We start from the raw sequence: 21,888 nt of genomic DNA on the forward strand, positions 1-21,888 counted from the left end.
CATCCCTCCCACCCCCAGCCCTCCCCACCCCCATCCCAACCTGCCTCTGTGGCAGGGCATTCCCTTTTGTTCTCTCTCTCTCCTTTTGGGTCCTGTGATTTGCAAGAGAGGCATTGAGTGGCAATCATGTTTGGTCTATAGTCTACTTTCAGCATGCTTCTCCCACCCTCGGAGGATCCTCCCAACTCCCTTTATTTGGTGCTCCCTTCTCTATCTGAGCTTCCTTTTCCCCTAGCACGTGTGGCTGGCCTCCAAGTCACGGAGCAAAATTCCTGGTACTGATCTCGGCCATTCCTGGGTGCTAGTCTCCCATTTTGTTGCTTTATGCATGCTTTATTTTTTTTCATTACACCCATCATTTTCCTTCTTGTCCATAAATTTATCTCGCTAAGTTTCTCTGTTGACATATTTAAAGCTACTTAAATAGCAGCAGTGTCAGCATTCCCATGGTCAGCAATTCTGTTCCCCTTCTAAAATTAAGATTTCTCATCTACATTATCAATTTGCTGTCTCGCTAATATTTTTGTTGGCCAATGTGTCACCTATGTTCATTTCTTGGAGAAAAGGACAGATATAGAAAAATTGAATTTATGTGGGGAACATAAAGTAACAAAATAGGAGACTAAGACCCAGTATAGCCGAGATAAGTACCAGGAGGTTTACTCCATGGCTTGGAGGCCAGCTGCACACTCTAGGTGTAAAGGCAGCTCAGATAGAGAAGGGAGCACCAAATAAAGGGTGCTGGGAGGTTCCTCCCAGGATGGGAGATGCATGATGAGAGTAAACTATAGACCAAACATGATTGCTACTCAATTCCTCTTTTACAAACCACAGTACTCAAAAGGAGAGAGATAACAAAAGGGAATGCCCTACCACAGAGGCAGGGTGGGATGGAGGGATGGGGGGTGGGAGGGATACTGGGATTAGTGGTGGTGAATGGGCACTGGTGGAGGGATGGGTACTCGATCATTGTATAACTGAAACCCAAGCATAAAAATTTGTAAGTCTACAACTGTACCTCATGGTGTTTCACTAATCACTTAATCACTTAATCACTTAACTTCCCGTTAGTCGTCGATTTGCTCGAGCGGGCGCCAGTAACGTCTCCATTTGTCCCTGTCGCGTGCTAGTGTAGCCCAATGGCATCTCTTCGCTCCGGGAACATGGAGGGCCTCAAACCGATCGTTCATGACCTTGACAAAGAAGTCTGACCATCTGGTAGGTGGGCGGCCACGTGGTCTCTTGACATCCCGTGGAATCCAATCAGTAACAGCTCTAGTCCAACGGTCGTCTTTAAATCTCATTACGTGACCAGCCCATCTGATTTTCGATACCTTGGCATATGAGACAGCGTCCCTGATCCTTGATCGTCGACGGATGTCAGAACTCCGGATTCGTTCTCTCATTTGAGTGAAACGTGATATTCCAAGCATAGCTCTTTCTATTCTTCTTTGGGAGACCTGAATGGCGTTCTCATCTTGTTTGCGTAGGGCCCAGGTCTCTGAGGCATATGTTAATGCAGGAAGAAGAGTGGAATCAAAGAGATGTGCCCGGAGCCGGAGGTTCTTCGTCCTCTTAGCTATTTCTTCGACGTTCTTGAAGGCGTTCCAAGCCGCTCTCTTCCTCCTGCGCAGCTCGGGTGCCAGGTCATTTGTCATGTTGACCTCTCGACCTAGGTACACATAGCTGTTGCATTCGGAGATGGTCGTTCCATTGAGAGCGAATGGGGCGTCAGGAACAAGGCTGTTTCTCATAAACATTGTCTTCGTAAGATTCAGCTGTAGTCCTACCTTTCCACACTCACGGTCAAAGTCGGCCAGCATTTGTGCCGCTTGGCTGATGTTTGGTGTTATTAAAACAATGTCATCAGCAAAGCGGAGGTGGTGTAGTTGCCGACCATCTATCTTCACTCCCATTCCTTCCCATTCCAGTCGTCGCATGATGTTTTCGAGGGTGGCACTGAAGAGTTTTGGTGAAATGGTATCACCCTGCCGCACCCCTCTCTTGACATCAACGATCACTTCTTTGTAGAATGGTGAGATCCTGGTAGTGAATCCGCAATACAGCTCACGGAGGATCCTGATGTATTGGGCTTGAATGCCCTGATTGGCTAGGGCTTCAATGACCGCTTCCGTCTCAACAGAATCAAAGGCCTTCTTTAGATCAATGAACGTTAAGCAGAGCGGCATCTTGAACTCCCGAGAAACCTCAATGAGTTTGGTTATCGTGTGGATATGGTCGATGGTGCTGAATCCTTTGCGGAACCCTGCTTGCTCACATGGTTGTCCTTCATCTAGTGTTCTGCCAATCCTATTCAGGATGACTCGAGTGAACAACTTGTAGATGACAGACAATAGGCAGATTGGGCGATAGTTGCCAATGTCATGGATGTCTCCCTTCTTGAACAGTAGTACGGTCCTGCTGGTTTTCCATTGAGATGGAACCTTGCATTCAGACAGGTAGCGAGTGAAGAGCCGAGCCAGTGTATTGATGAGTACTGACGGCAGGTTCTTCAGGTGTTCAGGTCTGACCTTGTCTGGGCCGGGTGCTGTTTGCTTCTTTACCAACGAAATAGCGTGTCGGATTTCGGAAGGGAGAACGTTGGGAACGACATACCCATCCTGTGGAATTTGGTATGTCGGCAAGTGGACATGGCTATCGAAGAGATTTGAGTAGAAGTCATGGATAATCTTCTCCATTGCCGTTCTGGAGGATGTGATGGATCCATCAGGACGTCGGAGGGCAGTCATCTTGGTCTTATAGTTGGCGAAGGACAGGCGGGCGTTACGAATACTTTTCCTGGCTTCTGCCGCATCTACCAGTACTTCTGCTCTTCTCTCTTTGAGGTCTTCCTTGATCGCATCTCTGCACTGCTTTGCAAGCTCGAACGTTAGCTTGCGGTTGCCTGAGGCATGCGCCAAACCACGCTGGCGAATTAGCTCAAGAGTTTTCGAAGATAGGCGACTTTTTGTGGCTATCTCTCTCTTGGCGTTCCTCGCACATTCATGGAGGTGCTGAACCAGTCGATCGTATTCCTCGTCAATGTTGTCAACAATGGCATCTTCCCATGTTGCCGCAATAGTACCAAAGAGTTCCCAGTTGGTGGTCATTCTGGGAGTTCTCTTTTTGAACTTTGCAGCCCTTTCTCCCCGCTCTGTGAAGTAGAATTTTGCACGAAGGAGACAGTGGTCCGATCCCGTTCGAAATTTTGGGACAACAGCGACATCAGTCAGGCAAAACCGTCGATTGAATATGATGTGGTCTATTTCGTTGTGGAATCGTCCACCGGGAGACTCCCATGTCCATCGTTTAGATTCTGCCTTCTGGAACTGTGAGTTACCATGAATGGTCTTGGTCGACATGATGAACTCAGACAGTCTCTCACCCTGTTCGTTCCATTCTAGGCCATGGGTCCCGATGTGAAGTTCTTCAGCTGATCTTCTCGGTCCTATCTTGGCATTAAAATCACCCACAATGATCTTGTAGAAGGTGTGGTCTTCTTTATAGAACTTCTCTAGCTCCATGTAGAACTTCTCGATTTCTCTTTCATCATAATGAGATGTTGGTGCGTAGACAACGAAGATAGAAACTGCAGGCAGTGAGCCACATCTATTCAAATGTAAACGTCCGATTCGGGTCCGATTCATTCACTAATAATAAAAAGAAAAAACAGCAACAGCATCCACATACTCTGCTGCTTGGGCATGAACTAAATAATAAACACTTTGTTACCAATTCATGATAAGCTTTGAAAGAGGTGACATGATTCATCACTAATTAAGAGGAGCAGCATAGGTTCTCTATACAGCAATTTTGTGGATGAAAGAACTAACAGCCAATTATTTACTTTATGCAAATTCCTTAGTTAATATACAACTGTGACAGATTTGGTCTTTTTAAAAGTAATTAATTGCTTTTGGGGGCCTCCAAAGCAATGCACAGAGGTCCCAGGGCCCCTCCTTCGCACTGTGTCTGGCAGGCTCGCTCAAAGATTCTCATGGTTCAATGCAAGGACCTGAGGAAGGTTTGCTGCTCTGGTGCTGCACTGAAACCAGAACATCCTGATGGTGCCGAGGGTATCCAGGTGTCCAGATCAATAAACCATTGTATTATCTCCTGACCCATTGATCTTCTGTGGTGGGGAGAATAAACCACAGAAGCAGAAATTCAAGCATATTGGGATGAGCAAAATAAAATGTATGTTCACTTGATATGTTTCTGTAAAAACTATCTCTAAGGGGCTTAACTTTTTCACTTTCTTATTGGAACCTTTGAATGAAGATATATATATATATATATATATATATATATGTATGTGTATATATATATATTTTTTTTTAATTTTGTGAAAAGTCAAACTAGTGATTTTTAATTTCATGCTAGTAGATTTTGTTTTTTGAGAGTCTTTTTCAAGGTGAAGAAGAGATTGTCCTGGTTTATTCTAGAATTTCATAGTTTCAGTTTTCTATTATGTCATGTTTATCTGTGTGTGTGAGTGTGTGTGTGTGTGTGTGTAGAATGAGGTGTGATTTAAAGTTTTTAAGGTAATTTGATTTTTTTTATAACTATTTCTTGAAAGACATTTCTTTACACTAGTTGGCTGCCTTGGAAGTCTTTACACTTGAATTTGTTTTGCAGTTTACTCTTTTACTGACTGAAATGTTTACCTTTATGATATTCTCAACTATGTTAATGACTATCCACTGTCCTCCCATTGTTCATCAATTTGCTTAAGCAGGCCCAGTAACGTCTCCATTTTGAGACTTGTTACCGTGTTTGGCATATTGAACACATCACGGGTAGCTTGCCAGGCTTTGCCATGCGGGCGAGATACTCTTGGTAGCTTGCCAGGCTCTCCGAGAGGGTGGAAGAATTGAACCCGGTTCTGCCGGGCTGGGCTGCGTGCAAGGCAAACGCCCTACCACTGTGCGGTATTTTTTTTTTTTTTTTGGCAGCTTCCCAAGAGGTGACCAGGAGACCTGGAGCTACCTGTGATTTTAGTCTGTCATTCTTTGTTTCAATGTAAGCACCTAATGATGAGGTGCTGCTTAGGCCCTGCACAGCCAGAGATGACCTGAACCTTGCTATTGAAGCTGGGGGAGCTGTTGTACCTGCCAGTCCTGCAATACTCAGGGGCCATGCAGTGGCAGAGATTGACCTGGGCAAGGCATGTGACCTAACTCCTACTGGCTTTCTGGCTCCTATAGCCAATCTTGGTGTCCAGTTTATAGGTATTACAAAAAAAATATTTTCAACATAGCTTGGGCTTTTTGTTTCTATGCATTTCTATATAAATGTTATAAAAATAACCTTGTAAATTTAATGAAAAGTATTGCATAATTTTATTAGGATCTCTTCTTATGTTTTGTGCTGTATAAACTTATGATACTATACTGAATAGAAATAGTGAAAGCAATCATCCTTTTATTGGAGTAATATTAGGGAGGAAATATTACTCCTTCACATTTTGTATGTTTACTGTAGATTTTTTCTACAAAACTTGATCATTTGTCTTTTTTATTATTAAGACTAAAACAACAAAATCCAGAGATTATGATATAAGTTGTTTTTTTTTTCTTTTTGGGTCACACCTGGCGATGCACAGGGGACCATATGGGATGCTGGGATCGATCCGGGGTTGGCTGCATGCAAGGCAAACGCCCTACCCACTGTGCTATTGCTCCAGCCCCTATGATATATTTTAAAGTGATTTTTAAATAGTAAACATCACTGCTGATAGAAAAATATGACTTGTAGTCAAGAGAATATGTTTTTGTTCAAATATAAAGAAATTGCAAGATAAAGTGAGTAGGCAGAAAAATGGCCATCTTCTGAAGATGTTGTGTTTTATTTTGACAGGCCATTACATTGCAAAATCAGAATTTTATAACTGAATTACTTAGAGTTTTCTCCCTGTATTTGATTTATTTTACAAAACAAAACAAAAACAAACACTGTTCTCCCGTTGTTCATAGATCTGTTTGAGCAGGCCCAGTAACATCTCCATTTTGAGACTTGTTGTTACTGTGTTTGGCAATACGTCACGAGTAGCTTGCCAGGCTTTGCCGCGCGGGCTAGATACAACATACTCATGGTAGCTTGCCGGACTCTCCAAGAGCTCTCAAGAGGCTTTCCGAGAGGGGTGGAGGAATTGAACCCAGCCTTGCCGGGCTGGCTGCGCACAAGCCAAACGCCCTACTGCTGTGCTATCGCTCCAGCCTTTACAAAAGGAGTTCTTTATTCTGGATAAGGTGCAAAGTAAATGCATGGATTTTTGGTACTATGGGATCTGACATTGGTAAATGCCTTGATTGGATTCAAACTCCAAATTTTACTTCCTCTGCAATCGAAATCAGCTATATTTTTAAAAAACTCCATTTTTTATTTGTTGCTTTTTATATGTTCCTAAGAATGACTATCATATATGTACAGTTCAACAACTAACCAAGGATTACAGAGGAGTTTAGACCCATAATTTGGATCTTTCTTATGTAATTCCTCTGTGATTACCTTCTTCAATTGCTCTGGCAGCTCCAAATGCTATTCTCTGACACCTCAATCTAATAATTCCCCCCCCCCAAATGTTTTTTTTCATTATCAGTAAGAATTTTTTTTCTGATACAAACTTCTCTGTATCATCAGAACAGGTACACCACATTTATTATGCTTAAGTATGTGCCAGATTGTATATTGTTGGATACTTCTGTAAAACATTTATATACAGTTGACAAATACACTGAATGCATTTATGCACAATTGCTTAACTAAACATTTTTTTGATAAGTACCTAGGAAAGGGATTTTTATTATAATAAAATACATGAATGACTTTAAGTTAAAATGTAGACATTTTTGTTCTTAAGATAAAGTGATGAGGAGTATTTCTATATGCTACTTCTGAGTCCTCAGTTTTTCTATTTTTTTAATTTTGGGGGGGCAAACCCACATGTGCTCAGGGCTTACTCCTGCTCAGGGATCACTCCTGGAGGGCTACAGTGTTTATATAAGGGGACTGGGACTGGGTTGATTGTGTGCAAGGCAATCACCCTACCTGCCATACTATCTCTCCAGCCCCTCATCGTTCTGTCTTATCACTCCATGTTTTGATCCTTTCTTCTTTTTCCTTCTTCCATGTATTATCTTTTTGAAACACCATGGTTTGCAATATGGTTAATGATAGGATTTGATGCACAGAACATTCCAACACCACGTCCACCACCAAACTGTCTGCTTCTCTCCATCAGTGTCCCAAAGACTCCTCCCTCCACTCCCCAAGGGACCCAGCCCCAGCAGCCGACCTCCACTTGCCAACCGCAACCATGCTCCAAGCTGCTTTCCGGCCGCGTGACACATCATAAGACACTTCCTACCCATTTTCCATAATTACCACACCATGTTTGATGGAGTACAGACAGTAGGCAACAAATCATAGAGAAAAAAAATATATCTATATCTGTATCTATATCTATATCTATATCTATATCTATATCTATATCTATATCTATATATATGTGTGTGTGTGTGTGTGTGTGTGTGTGTGTCTCAGAGAGCCTGGCAAGCTACCGAGAGTATCCCATCCGCACAGGCAGAGCCTGGCAAGTTCCCTGTGGTGTATTCGATATGCCAAAACCAGTCACTGTAACAGGTCTCATTCCCCTGACCCTGAAAGAGCCTCCAATCATTGGAAAAGACGAGTAAGGAGAGGCTGCTAAAATCTTAGGGCTGGGATAAATAGAGACGTTACTGGCACTCGCTAGAGTAAATCCACAACCAGTGGGATGACGGTGATACAGTGCACCTGGCAGAGTTTTCTGTGAAACTACAGTCCTTTGAAAGGAGAAATAAATTGGTATTTGTTTGCAGGTGACATTGATGAAGGCCTAGAAATATGTATAGTTCACCCAAGCATCTATTCATTTCTTTGCTTACATATCTGTGAATTATAAGCATGTGTTTCTTTTTATTAGCTTGAATACACTTCTATTTATTCAATATTCCATTTGTTAATTACTTTTATAGATGTTTAATGTAAAACACTGTATTAGTTTTATTAGGTTTCTAATATGATGTATATATTATTGTGGAAGTATAAACAGAGTAAGTTTCCCTCCCTCCCTTCCTCTCTCCGTCCCTCCCTCCCTCCCTTCCTTCCTCCCTCCCTCCCTCCCTCCCTCCCCTCCCCTCCCCTCCCCTCCCCTTCCTTCCTTCCTTCCTTCCTTCCTTCCTTCCTTCCTTCCTCCCTCCCTCCCTCCCTCCCTTTCTTCCTTCCTTCCTCCCTCCCTCCCTTCCTCCCTCCCTCCCTCCCTTCCTTTCTTCCTTCTTTCCTTCCTCCCTCCCTCCCTCCCTCCCTCCCTCCCTCCCTCCCTCCCTCCCTCCCTCTCTTCCTTCCTTCCTTCCTTCCTTCCTTCCTTCCTTCCTTCCTTCCTTCCTTCCTTCCTCCCTCCCTTCCTTCCTCCCTCCCTTCCATCTCTTCTCTTTCTTTTTTTGGAACCACATCTATCTGCTCATAGAGTCACTTGTGGCAATGCTTCTGGGGATCAGATCCAGTTCCAGGAAATTGAACTATAGTCAGTTATGTGCTATGCAAATACCTTAAACCTTTTTACTAGCTCTTAGGCCACAATTAGAATAATTTAAATTAATATCTATCACCTTACAGCCTCACAAATTTTCTCATGTACTGTTCTCTTGAAATGCTATCATGCTATGGATACTAACTTTCTTAGCAACACTCAAATAACTAACTAGACAATACTATTTACTCCAACCACAAAACTGTGCATTACATATCTACAAGTTATCATAGCTAAAACTACTTGTTGTACACATTCATATTTCCATAACCCCCTCCTCTTTCCACTTCTCATAACTCCAATCTACACTATTTAGTTTTTATAGATTCCACATATAAGTGAGATTACAAATATTTGTCTTTCCCTGTTTACCTTATGTAACACCCTAAAATACATCCTTATCAATTGAAATGGCAGGATTTCTGCAGTGCTTTTAAGTGTGGATGTTTGTTTTTGTTATGATCAATTTTATCTCATCATGTGTGTTTGCATATATATACACACATGTATATATATGTGCAACATTTTTAAATCTATTTTTCCACTGATAAGCTCTCAGTTTGTGCCCAGCTTTTGGCTATTTTAAATAAAGGCAGCAGTAAACACTGGATTGTTGAAATATTTTTGTTTGATAAAGTTCTTTGTTCTCCTTGATAAAGTGACAGTCATTTTAATTTTTTAAGAATTTGTTGTTTTCTAAAGTAACATTGGTTTACAAGGGTGTAGATTTTTATAACTTTTAGGTATATAATGTTAACCATATCTTACCCCAAACAAAATCCCATACCTCTCTGCCACAGTCTATCAGACCCTTCCAATTTACTCTCCCCATCCGACTTGATCAGTAGTCAGAATCAAAGGGGTTATTCTCACTAAATGCCGTCTCTTCCCTTGTTTGATTTCTTTGTATACCACATGTAAGTAAGATCATCTGGTCTTTAAACAAATATTTAAAGTGTGCCAAATATGATCCACTTACCTTACTTTATATTATTATGTTTTTCACAGTTCTACTTCATTGTGCATTACTACTGATCCACTCCATTGTACATTAACTACTGACTTAACCAAAATCAGACATATTCATTATATTTGATTCTGACAGCTTAGAGGATCACTTCCTCTCATAAGTTCAATATGTGTATATATATACATATACACACATATATATACACATATGTATTTCACTTCATCATTTCATCATCCTGTTATTCGTCAATTGCCTCGAGCAGGCCCCAGTAACGTCTCTTTCATCCTAGCCCTGAGATTATATTCAAGGCTCTTTAGGAGAATGAGACCCATCATTGTTACTGGTATTTGGCATATTTGGTACGCCACGGGGAGTTTGCCAGACTCTGCCCTGTGGGCAGGCTACATTCGATAGCCTGCAAGTTTGTCCAAAGTAGGAATGAGACAATAAGATATCATAAAAAAAAAGTTCTGATAAGATGTCGTGCGGCCGTGAATGCAAATGTATACATGTTCCCGGAACACATATGTATACATGTTCCAAATTGTTTTTCTTCCTTTGTAAGCTAACTTCAACTTTGTCTCTCAAAGCTAACACAAAAATAGCATGTTATTTACTAATGCATGCCTCATTGTTATCCTTGCTAACAATAAAAATAGCATTATGTTTGCTCATGGATACCTCTAGCGAATCTCTACCATCCAGTATGCCTTTCCAATTTCTTCATCAATGTCAATGTTTCAAGTTTGTCTCCAGGTGTTGTAGGAGTGGTCTTAATAGACAATTAACTCGGATATGTAATTACTCCCCTAAGAACTGCTTCAACAAAATTATTTCAAATCAAATTTGTCACTTTTTATAGATATTCTCATGAGATGACTTGTTATATAAAACTGTCAAACTAATGACTCTATAAAACAAATCAACTCATTTTGCCTACAAATAGGACTTCTGAAAACTGTTTTCTTTGTAGTGTTCTCCAAAAATATTGTTTCCCAAAAGGTTTACTGATCTATTTATATTCATTAAGAGTTTTTAAATTGATATTAATAACTATGGAATCCCCATTTTTCTATCTATATTTGCACTGGGACATAAACAAAAACAAATTTGAGGAATCATAAATCTTGCTTATAGTACTTTACTCATTCTCTGTTTTGAAAGTATGTATTTAAGGTGATTTAATTTGACACTTAAAAAGAGTACAACTGAAACTTACATTTGTATAACATATTATGATAATTTATTCCCTCGAGTCAAATATCTTTCTCTGTTTTAAGCCAGAATTTCAGGGAGAAGTGTTATAAACTGCATAATTAGAATTCTGAATAAATAGTTGTTGTGTGAAACTATTAATAAATATTCTAGTCATACTGAAAGACATTTTAACTGAGTAAAATTAAGAAAACAGTACTTCCTATATAAGGATATTGTTAGGGAGATTATTCATTAAGTTATACAGTACCACTTTATTTTATTTTATTTTATTTATTTATTTTTTTTGCTTTTTTGGGTCACACCGAGCGATGCACAGGGGTTACTCCTGGTTCATGACTCAGAAATTACTCCTGGCCGTGCTTGGGGGACCATATGGGATGCTGGGAATTGAACCCGGGTCGGCTGCCTGCAGGGCAAACGCCCTACCCGCTGTGCTATCACTCCAGCCCCTGATTTTATTTTTATTTGGTGAGAACTATATCTTTGGACTCAGTAATAGAAATTATTGCATTCTTATGAATTTTTTATTATCACTAATAAATTTTCTTTTGTATTATTTTTCTGTAATATTTAAGATCAAATCCTAGACTACAGATAGGAAATACATTTTGTTTATTTTTTTATTTTATTTTTTTTTAAAATTGTAGATTTAACTTTTATTCATTGGATTTATTGTACTCTTAGTTTCTACAATATTCATTTGCCTTTTCATTTTGCTCAGTTCCTAACTATTCTTTATCATTTTACCTTAAATAGTACTGCATCTATTTAATACTAGTTTTTCACAAAATTATTTTTTCTTATAACTTGTAAATAAAGTCTTAAGCTTTTGTTCAGTGTTATACTTTCCCAATTAATCTCCATAATTGTTTTTATTGCCTGAAATAATCATTAAAATTACTCTTCAAATTTTTCATTCTTATGCATCACACTTGATGGTCTCCGTTTTTCTCATATTACTTACTGAGTAATATTTCCAGCCCTTAACAGGCATTTTGTTGACACTTATACGTCTTTTCCAATACTAAATCAGTTTGAACATTTTTTCTTCTATATATCTTCTCATATGTCTTGTCATTCTATTGAGCCCTTTTTTTGCCATTATTTATTTTGGGTAGTTTGTTTTAGTTAAATTAACTTTTGCTTTTATGTCCTTAGGAGTATTAAACTTGTCCACACCTCTCAAAATGAATGTGAATTTCATCAATGTGAATTCATATAAATAAAATTCAAGTTTGTGAAAATTTTATATCTGATATTCTTAAATTTGCTTTACACTCAACTTTGCTAAAGTGTCTATTTCTGTATTGCTCTATATAATTGTGAATGTTATACTCTTTATTTATGATCAGGTCATATTTAAAAATACTTTATTTCCAAAAAGATTATAGATTAGTCAAATTTCTATAAACTAGAATTTATAGAAATTTCTAAAATTTATAAAATTTCTTAGTAAACTAGAAAATTATGGCAATACTTCTGTAAATTTTATAAGTAAAAAATTATAAATATAAAAGAATGCACTTGTTTGAAGATAAAAATATTTTGTGAGGAACCAAGGAAGCTTGATATTTCATATTAGTGTATTTTATCAACACAAACTACCATAAGTTCCTATAATGAGAGACTGGTAATTTCTAATAATTGATATTCTGTAGTTTAGAGAACAATTGCATTTAACATACACTTCCACCTTCTAAGTGAAAAATACTGGTCTCAAAAAAACAGGCATGCATTTAAACCTGTGACAAATTTTGCTTACATAGGTTTATATATTTTAATTTAAACCATGATGAAAGTATTTCACCAATAATAATAATTTATGAATAAAAATGTAATTTACAGAATACCTTGGCAGTGAATGTTGATCGCTTCATCACAGCTCAGTCATGTTTAGAAAATCTAAGCAAGCTGCATGATTACTCCAGGAAGCATGGAATGATGTGTTCAAATTAGTACCATCTGTGGATAGAAAAAGTTTGAGGTTTTTAGTCATTCTTAAAGAATGGAAATCCGATTCTCCATGCTAAAATGAGTGTAATCCTTTTTGTATCTGTAATTCAATAGTGCAGTTGCCTTGAAATCGTCTAGTTCAACACACAGTTCATCAAAAGCAAAGATATTGGATATAAATGAAGGTTATTGCTGGTCACTTATAAATACCTCTGAGGTAGCCTCATTTAAAATATCATGTGTTAAATTATGAATTTTGTCTTTTATTATATGTATGCTCATATTCCTAAATAAATTGAATATGTGGACAATATTTTGTACCACTCAAAAACCAAAGGACCGTCTCAATGAACTGTAATTTTTCATAGATTCTGCACTCCTATGTGCCTGTTTGTGCTGGACACTGGGTGCTATGCCACACCCATCACTAAAATTATTGCTGAAAGCATTAGCTATTGTGTAAATCTAATTTAGCTGAGTAAAAATTATTCTTACCTGTTTCTTTGTCAAGTTAAAACATCATACTAACCTTTTCTTTGGTGTGAAGAATCCTATCTATGTAACACTGATTTGGAAACAATAGTATGGAGACCAATGTTTATTGCTAAAAGTATTGTCTTAGAAACAAAGTTTTCTATTAAAGTCTTCGTTTCTAAAATTCAGATGTCAGTGGAAGAGCAAATTTGGTTATAGTGTTTGGAGCACCGAATCAGCCTTCCTATTGGTCAGGGAACAGGCAGTTGTCTCTGAATGATTGTATAGATTATGCTTCTCTTTGCCTTCAGTTATTTGGTAAATCCTAGGCACATGAAATTGAATCATAAAATGGATGGTGTATGGTGGACTCACCAAACAAAGAAACATCAAGACTGAGCTTCTTAGCTCTCTTGGTAAAACACTATCATTTTTTTTCCTTTTTGGGTTACACCCAGCATTGCACAGGGATTACTCCTGGCTCATGCACTCAGGAATTACTCCTGGCGGTGCTCAGGGGACCATATGGGATGTTGGGAATTGAACCCGGGTTGGCCTCTTGCAAGGCAAATGCCCTACCATCTGTGCTATTGCTTCAGCCTTAAGACAATCATTTTAAAGCAAATAAAAAGCCCATTTAAATTTCTCAAGTATCTGCCCTGCACTGTAGCACTTTCCTCCTGTTGTTCGTCGATTTGCTCTAGTGGGCACCATTAATGTCCCCATTGTGAGACTTGTTGTTACTGCTTTTGGCATATTGAATATGCCACGGGGAGCTTGCCAAGCGTGTCATGCAGGCGGAATACTCTTGGTAGCTTGCCGGGCTCTCTGAGAGGGGCAAAGGAATAGAATCCAGGTTGACTACGTGTAAGGCAAACACTCTACCTGCTATGCTATCGCTCTGCATCTGGGATAAAAATGCAAATCTGAATCTAGTCTTGAATTCTTGAATACTCTAACATTTTCTGATTCTGACTTAATTTCCAACTTTCTATCTTCCTACCCGTCTCTCTGTAGACCCTGTAGTCTTCTTAAAGTTGTTCCAGTGTCATGCTCTCTTCTATACTTTGATGATTTTTCTCTGGGAAGATGCTTATCTATCTTTGACTAAATTACATTTTGCTAGTAAAGACTTTCCTGAGCATCTACATAAAGTCTTCTATTATGTCTTCTTATATGCTCGTTCATATACTCACAAAGTATTTGTTGCAAATGTTAATGGAGAACTACAGAGATGCAATCTAGTATGCAGATTGGCATTTGTATATAATTCATAAGTAAGCATAAGCATTTTGGAAAAATGCTCAGATTTTTTTATCGAGGTAAACATGTAATAAACTCTACTGATCTGGTATAAATGTTGGAATGAACTTGAGAGAAAACTATTAGTTTCTTTTTTTTTTAATATGGCATTACTCAATTTGTAGTGGGGGATTGTTTGTTTTGTTTTGTTTTGTTTTGTTTTAGGGTCATATCAGGCTATGCTCAGAACTTTTTCCTGACTCTGTGCTTGAGAATCTCTCCTAGCAGGTTCAGGGAGGCCACATGGAGTACCTGGGAAGTTAGCCATTTACAAGGCAAGTGCTCTGGACTTGCTGTTATTTCTCCAGTTTCCTTAAGTTTCTATTTTAGTATAACAACATTATTACAGATTCACTGACTTAAAGCAATATACATTGGCTCACATTACCATAGTCAAAGTTGGGCATGTAGGCCTGGGTTCTCTGAAGTTTTCCCCACCCTATCCGGCATGGTGTTCAGGGGTTACTCAGGAGTGACCCCTAGTGATGCTTGAGGGAACATATGTGATCCTGAGGATACTAACCAGTTTTGAGATGATGCAAGGAAAGTGTATGCCTTAACCTCTGTAATATCTCTCCAGACCCTCAATTCAAGTTTTAAAATCTAAAATCAAGGTGTAAGTCTGATCTTTTCTTATGGAACTTGTGTCTATTGTTCAAATTCATTTAGTTATGGCAGAGTTCCATTTCTTATAGCTGTGCAGAACTAAGACCTGTATTTCCTGGTTCACACTTAGTTGAGGTGTACGCTCAACTTTTGGTGACATCCTAAATTCTTCTTCACTTGACTCCTGCCTTCAAAAATAACAATAAAAATATTTCTGTACTCTGAACTTATCTCTTACTTTAAATATCTAATTATCTCATTTATTAGTCATATTAACCTCTCTGTTTCTAAAGAACTCTTAAATCAGACATACTGATAATCTCTCCTTATTTTAATTAAACTGATTTGAATTCTAAACTGTAACTGCAAAATCCCTCTACTTCAGTTCCAAAACCAGTGTTTGGATGGACAAAAAAGAGGAAGTTTTATATGCCAGGAACCAGGAATCTTAGGATTTAAATGAAGGTCAGATATAAAAAAAAAAAGACAAAGTCACCAAGATAATTTCTAGATTTCCTATTTATTCAGCCATTCCTAAGATTCTTCCATTATATAGGCAAATTTCCTTTGAAGTGACTTTCTCAGAGACCAGAGATATAGCACAGGGTTGAAGACATTTGCCTTATAAGTCGCTGACCCTTCCTTTGTTCCCTGGCACTCTGTATGGTTCCCTGAGCACTGTCAGAGCACCCACTGAGTCTGGCCCCAAACTGAGCAAAACCCAAGCAAATAAAGCCCCAACTCTTTCTCTAATCACTTGTTACAAGATCAACATTTTTAGACATTCTCTAGTTCAATGTATTATGTACTATCACTATTATGTAATAATAAATATTAGGATTTGAAAACAGAACAACAATTGAATCTGATTATTTAAAGTAAAATACTATTTTCCATGGCTTTAGATATTTTATTCTCTTCTGTTAATGAAAAAAATATGTAAACAATTGACTTATAGATTACTCAGTAAAATTAATCAGAAATCAAGATTTTTACCTGAAATCTAAATTTCTCTTGAGAACTCTAGCCTCTTTTTTTCACTTTGTAATGTCTTCTTCTGTGTTTCTGATGTGCATTTTGAAGTTATCACATCATGAAAAATTGCTTAGTCTTTGTCTCAAAAGTTGTCTTTCTACAATTGTCCCCTTCTTGGGTAATAATGAATTATTTTTCTGTTTGTTCAATCCAAAAATAAAAGAAATTTTCTTTCTTTTCTCCCTCTATGTCATTCGGTGGCAAATTCAACAGATTTGCCTTCAGATAACATTGCAAATCTAAGTGATTTTGTTCCTTTATTTTGCTGTAATCCTGTTACTTATTGTGTTGATCTCCTGTGTTGACACTGTACTAGCTGTTTTCATTTCTGACTCCTCTCAAGTATATTCACTACCCATTAGCTTGGTTTGTCACTATGTGATTTTAGAGGTTGTCACTTCCCTGGTAAATAAGTCATTAAAATGTCGTCCAATGATGGATACAATATAGCCTTCAGCATTTCATTTTGGGACTATATTTCACCTAGCCATTAGTATCTCCTTATTTTACCAGATATGTTCAAATATTCTAGACATGCTGCCAGTTTAGGGGAATGCCGTCTCTTTTGCAGGGGAAAGGCTTCATATGCTCATAGCAACTTTCCTACTCTTTCGGCAACTTAATATCTTCTAACCAGTGAAGTTTTCTCTGACTCCCTAATTTAAAATCCTAGTATTTTGAAAATTCTCTCCTTTCTTTTTTCCTCTATACTCTGATCATCAACCAAAGCAAAATATATATGTGTTTATCCTTTAGTATAGTACTACTGTCACTGTCCTCCTGTTGTTCATCGATTTGTTTGAGCAGGCTCTGTAACGTCTCCATTTTGAGACTTGCTGTTACTGTGTTTGGCATATTGAATATGCCACAGGTAGCTTACCAGGCTTTGCCCTGCGTTCAATATATTCTCAGTAGCTTGCCGGGCTTCTCCGGAAAGCTACTTGCAGGGCAGAGGAATAGAACTCGGGTCAGCCATGTTGGCCGCTTGCAAGGCAAACGCCCTACCCACTGTGCTATCGCTCCAGCCCAGTATAATACTACAAAATATAAATTTCATATGTACAAGATATTTGTCTATTTTTAACTTTACATGTTATATTATAAGAATGAAATAGATTTCTATATGTGTATTATCTTGAATTAATATAATACGAAGTTTTAATGATGTATGTTATGTTTATGCAGGTCATTATTTCTAGCTCAGTCTTTATGCATATATATATATATATACTTATATATGGGGAAATGTGGTTGCAGATAACCTGTACTACCTTATTCATTGCACTTTCATATTTCTAACAATATTTTAATTATTTATTCACTAAATGGCTGTCTCTTGCAAACAGACATAAACTTTTTATATCTTAAATATCTCAAATGAGGCTCAGAGTCTAGGTGTTTTGCAAATGTGGTAGGCGTTTGCAAACCAGTGATTAATACTAACACCATTTATGTTTGTAGATATTTGAAGGAGTAACTATTTGGATTTTTGCCATTAAAGTAACAATTGGAAGGTTTGGAGAGATAGTACAACTGGTAAGATACATGCTTTGCATGCAGACAATCCAGGTTCAATTCCTGGCACCCCATATGGTCCATAAAGCACCACCAGGAATGGTCTTAAAACACAGATCCAGAAGTAAGCCCTGAACACAGCTAGGTGTTGTCCAAAATTACCAAAACTGAAATTGTTTTCTTTTTTGTTGAGTTTTTTGAGATCTTTATATATAAATATAAATATATATATATATGCATCTCGTTCGTTATCGGAATTAACCAGACAAATTGCTCCACCAACTAAGAACAGCCATGCACCGCCACCCACGGAATCGAGAAAGAGCTATCAATCTGTCAATCCTGTCCATGTCCGGGCCGGTGAGGTTTTCCGTGTTGAGTTAAATTAAGGGAGCTATAGCACAGTGGTAGGGCGTTTGCCTTGCATGCAGCCAACATGGCCGACCCGAGTTCGATTCCTCCGCCCCTCTCGGAGAGCCCGGCAAGCTACTCCCCGTGAAGTATTCGATATGCCAAACACAGTAACAACAAAGTCTCCAATGGAGACATTACTGGGCCCGCTCGAGCAAATCCACAAACAACGGGAGGGATATATTTGCATACCAATCCTTTATGAAACATATGCTGAATTTTCTTTATAATCAATAATTACTATATATAAAATGCAACTTCATCTATGTAGGCAATTAAACATGAGATGATATTTATTCAAAATAAAAGACCAAAAAATGTCAGCTTTACCTAGAAAAGTAGTTAAGATTATGTGAACATACAATTCCGTTTTATACTAGTTCTTAACTATGAAGCCAAATTAAATTTATATAAATCACTTAGATTAGATTTGGAATCAAATTTAGGAATATAAAGATCACAATAGTTCTATCTGCCACCCTTTTGAATTGGTTATCCCTTAAGGATTATCATCTCAAGACTGCTAAATTAAGTGTCAGGATATTTTCTGTAGGACGATTATTATTAGAGATTTCACCACTTAGAAACAAAATAACAGAATTATTTTAAAACTTCATTTCCTTCTTCTGTCCACATAATGTATGGTAATTCTAACTCATCTCATTTTCTTTCATTTTTAGTTCCCAGTGTTCCCACAAAGATTGCTTTTTCTCATGTTCAGTCAACTAGTGCAACACTCACATGGATGAGACCTGAAACAATCCATGGTTACTTTCAAAATTATAAGATCACCACTCAACTTCGGGCTCAAAAGTGCACAGAGTGGGAACCTGAAGAATGTGTTGAAAATCAAAAAGTCCAGTACCTCTATGAAGTTGATCTAACAGAAGAGACAATATATGGATTAAAGAAATTTAGATGGTATAGATTCCAAGTGGCTGCCAGCACTAATGCTGGTTATGGCAATGCTTCAAATTGGATCTCTACACAAACCCTGCCTGGTCGTAAGTACTGCATACTGACCTTTATATTAATGATATCGATGTTTTGCATTATATTTTAATGAATGATATTAACTCAGTATGTTTGTGTATATAATCACTCAACATAGAAATTACCATCAAAGGGTCCAGAGTGATAGAACAGTGGGTAAGGCTCTTTTCTTGCATGCTGCTGACCTGCGTTTGATCCTCAACATCATATATAGTTCCTAGAGCACTTCCTGGAGTGAACCCTGAGTGCAGAGCCAGACGTAACTCCTGAGCTTCAGAAAAGAAAAAAGGAAGGAAGGAAGGAAGGAAGGAAGGAAGGAAGGAAGGAAGGAAGGAAGGAAGGAAGGGAGGGAGGGAGGGAGGGAGGGAGGGAGGGAGGAAGGAAGGAAGGAAGGAAGGAAGGAAGGAAGGAAGGAAGGAAGGAAGGAAGGGAGAAAAAGAAAGAAAAGAGAAAAAGAAAAGAAAAGAAAGGAAAGGAAAAGTGGGGGCCAGAGAGATAGTAGAGTGGGTAGGTTGCTTCCTTTGTACGTGGTCAACCCAAATTTGATCCTGGGAACTCATAGGTACCCCAAATACTACCAGGAATGATCCCTGAGTACAGAGCCAGGGGTAATCCCCGAGCTTTGCTGGGTATGGCCCCCAAACCAATAAAATAAAATAAATGATAAGTGGCCTTTAGTGGGAAAATTACCATGGACGTGGGATACAGAGGATTTTTCTAGGGACACTAGTAAGTGGTGGTAGAGAGAAGTGAACACTCTGGTGACAGGTGTCATGCTGGAACTTTCTGTGTATGAAACCCTACCATTAACACAATTTATATCATCACTGTATCACTGTCATCCCGTTGTTCTTCAATTTACTTGAGCGGGTACCAGTAACATCTTTAGTCCTCCCAGCCCTGAGATTTTAGCAGCCTCTCCCTATTTGTCTTTCACAACAATTGGAGGCTCTTTCAGAGTCAGGGGAATGATACCTGTCATAGTTACTGGTTTTGACATATCCAATATGCCACGGGGAGCTTGCCAGGATCTGCCGGTGCAGGTGGGATACTCTCTGTAGCTTGTCGAGCTCTCCGAGAGGCATATATTTCTCTCGATGATTTGTTACCTTTTCTATGGGAGTATAAAATGAGGCCCTCATAACCATGCCATAAGACTCCATACCAGGCTGTTTTAACTCAGGGTGCCCCAGAGGGGCACGGACGAGAGCCCTCCCCACCCCAATTTATATCATAGACATACTTATTGTCCATCACTAAGTCAACCACATCAATCTTACTGAGTGACCTCTGCAGTGCCTATATTTTTTCTTAATTTCTGGGAATTCTGTTGCTTTTATAGTGTTTTGGGTTTGGGGACACACCCAGTGATGTTCCATGCTTACACCTGCTCTGTGCTGGGGATCATTCCTGGTGGTGTTCAGGGGACAATATGGGATGCCAGGGATTGAACTCAGGCCAACCACATGCAAGTCAAGTGACCTACCAATTGTACTATCTATCCAGCCACCAGAATTCTGTTGCTTTTAAAAGTCACTTTTAAATTTATTTTAAATTATTTTGGGGAGGGACCACAATGGCATTGCTCAGAGCTCACTCCTGGTTCTTTGCTCAGGGATCACTCCTGGTAGTTTGGTGGGGGGTTGGGGCATTTGCAGTGGTGGGAATCCAAGCCAGGTCGGCTGCGTATAAAGCAAGCACCCTCTCCACTGTACTATCTTTCTGGTCCAGTCACAAACTTTTTAGTGATTTTAGGGTTACAAACATATATATATATATATATATATATATGAACTCTAGCTCAATTTTCTTGTTTTCATTTTTTTTTGGATTATACCCAGCAGTGTTCTGGGCTTACTCTTGTCTCTGCCCTTCACTTTTGGCTGGGTTTGGGGGATCTTATGTAGTACAGGGGATCACACTTAGGTAGGGTGTGTGCCAAGCAAGCACCTTACCAGTTGAACTTTCTCTCCAGTCCCTGAACACCAATTTCAAATGAGAAGAAAGAAAATATACAGAGAAGGAACCAAAGATTATCACTGGAAACTATACTATTATCTTTTCAGGATGTTTGCCTTCAAGAAAAATGCTTTCAATTGTAATGACTCATAAGTAAAATATTTCCTTACAAATAGTTATATACTTTATAAATAATTCACTACCGTATTTGATTAGGCAACATCTTTAAACATGATCAAGTAAATAAACTTATTACTTAATCTAACCATTTGAAGGTAACTTCCTTTTATTTATTTTTACTTAGCATTCTTTCTCCTATAATTTTTTCTTTTTAAAAAGTTATAATTTTATTTTTACAGTTACAAGGTTGTTCATGATTGGATTTCAGTCATACAATGTTCCAATAGCCTACCCTTTGGCAGTGTACATTTCCCATCACCAATGTCTCAAGTTCTTTCCCCTCCCACCACCTTCACCTTTCACCACCTGTGTCTATGGCAGATACTTTCCTTCTCTTTCTGTCTCTCTCTCTCTTTCTGTCTCTGTTTCTGTCTCTGTCTCTGTCTCTCTCTTTCTGTCTCTGTCTCTCTCTTTCTGTCTCTCTCTCTCTCTCTCTCTCTCTCTCTCTCTCTCTCTGGGCATCATGGCTTCTAATTTGCAATATAGGTACTGAGATGTTACCATGAATATCCCTTTACCTACTTTCAGCAATCAGTTCTTGTCCAGAGTGATAATTTCCAAATATCATTGGCAGTTAGGATAGAGAAAGGACCAGTAAAATAATCTATTTTTTAAAAAACATAGCATTGCAATGGCTAAGATGCAAAGCAAAAAAATATATATATTGCGTATATCATTTTTTAAGGGAGAGTTCTCAGGA

At 38.5% G+C, this 21,888-nt stretch overlaps 1 protein-coding gene across 1 annotated transcript in view; it reads left to right on the forward strand.

The window, feature by feature from the left end:
* PTPRQ (protein tyrosine phosphatase receptor type Q) overlaps positions 1-21,888 on the forward strand; it is a 229,001-nt gene that overhangs the window by 111,793 nt on the left and 95,320 nt on the right. The window contains exon 26 of the mRNA XM_056117635.1: positions 18,737-19,060. Within this exon, the coding sequence (XP_055973610.1) occupies positions 18,737-19,060 (324 nt within the window). The remainder of the gene's footprint in view (positions 1-18,736; positions 19,061-21,888) is intronic.

The sequence above is a fragment of the Sorex fumeus genome, unplaced genomic scaffold (assembly GCF_029834395.1).
Source record: "Sorex fumeus unplaced genomic scaffold, SorFum_2.1 ptg000003l, whole genome shotgun sequence".
NCBI lineage: Eukaryota > Metazoa > Chordata > Mammalia > Eulipotyphla > Soricidae > Sorex > Sorex fumeus.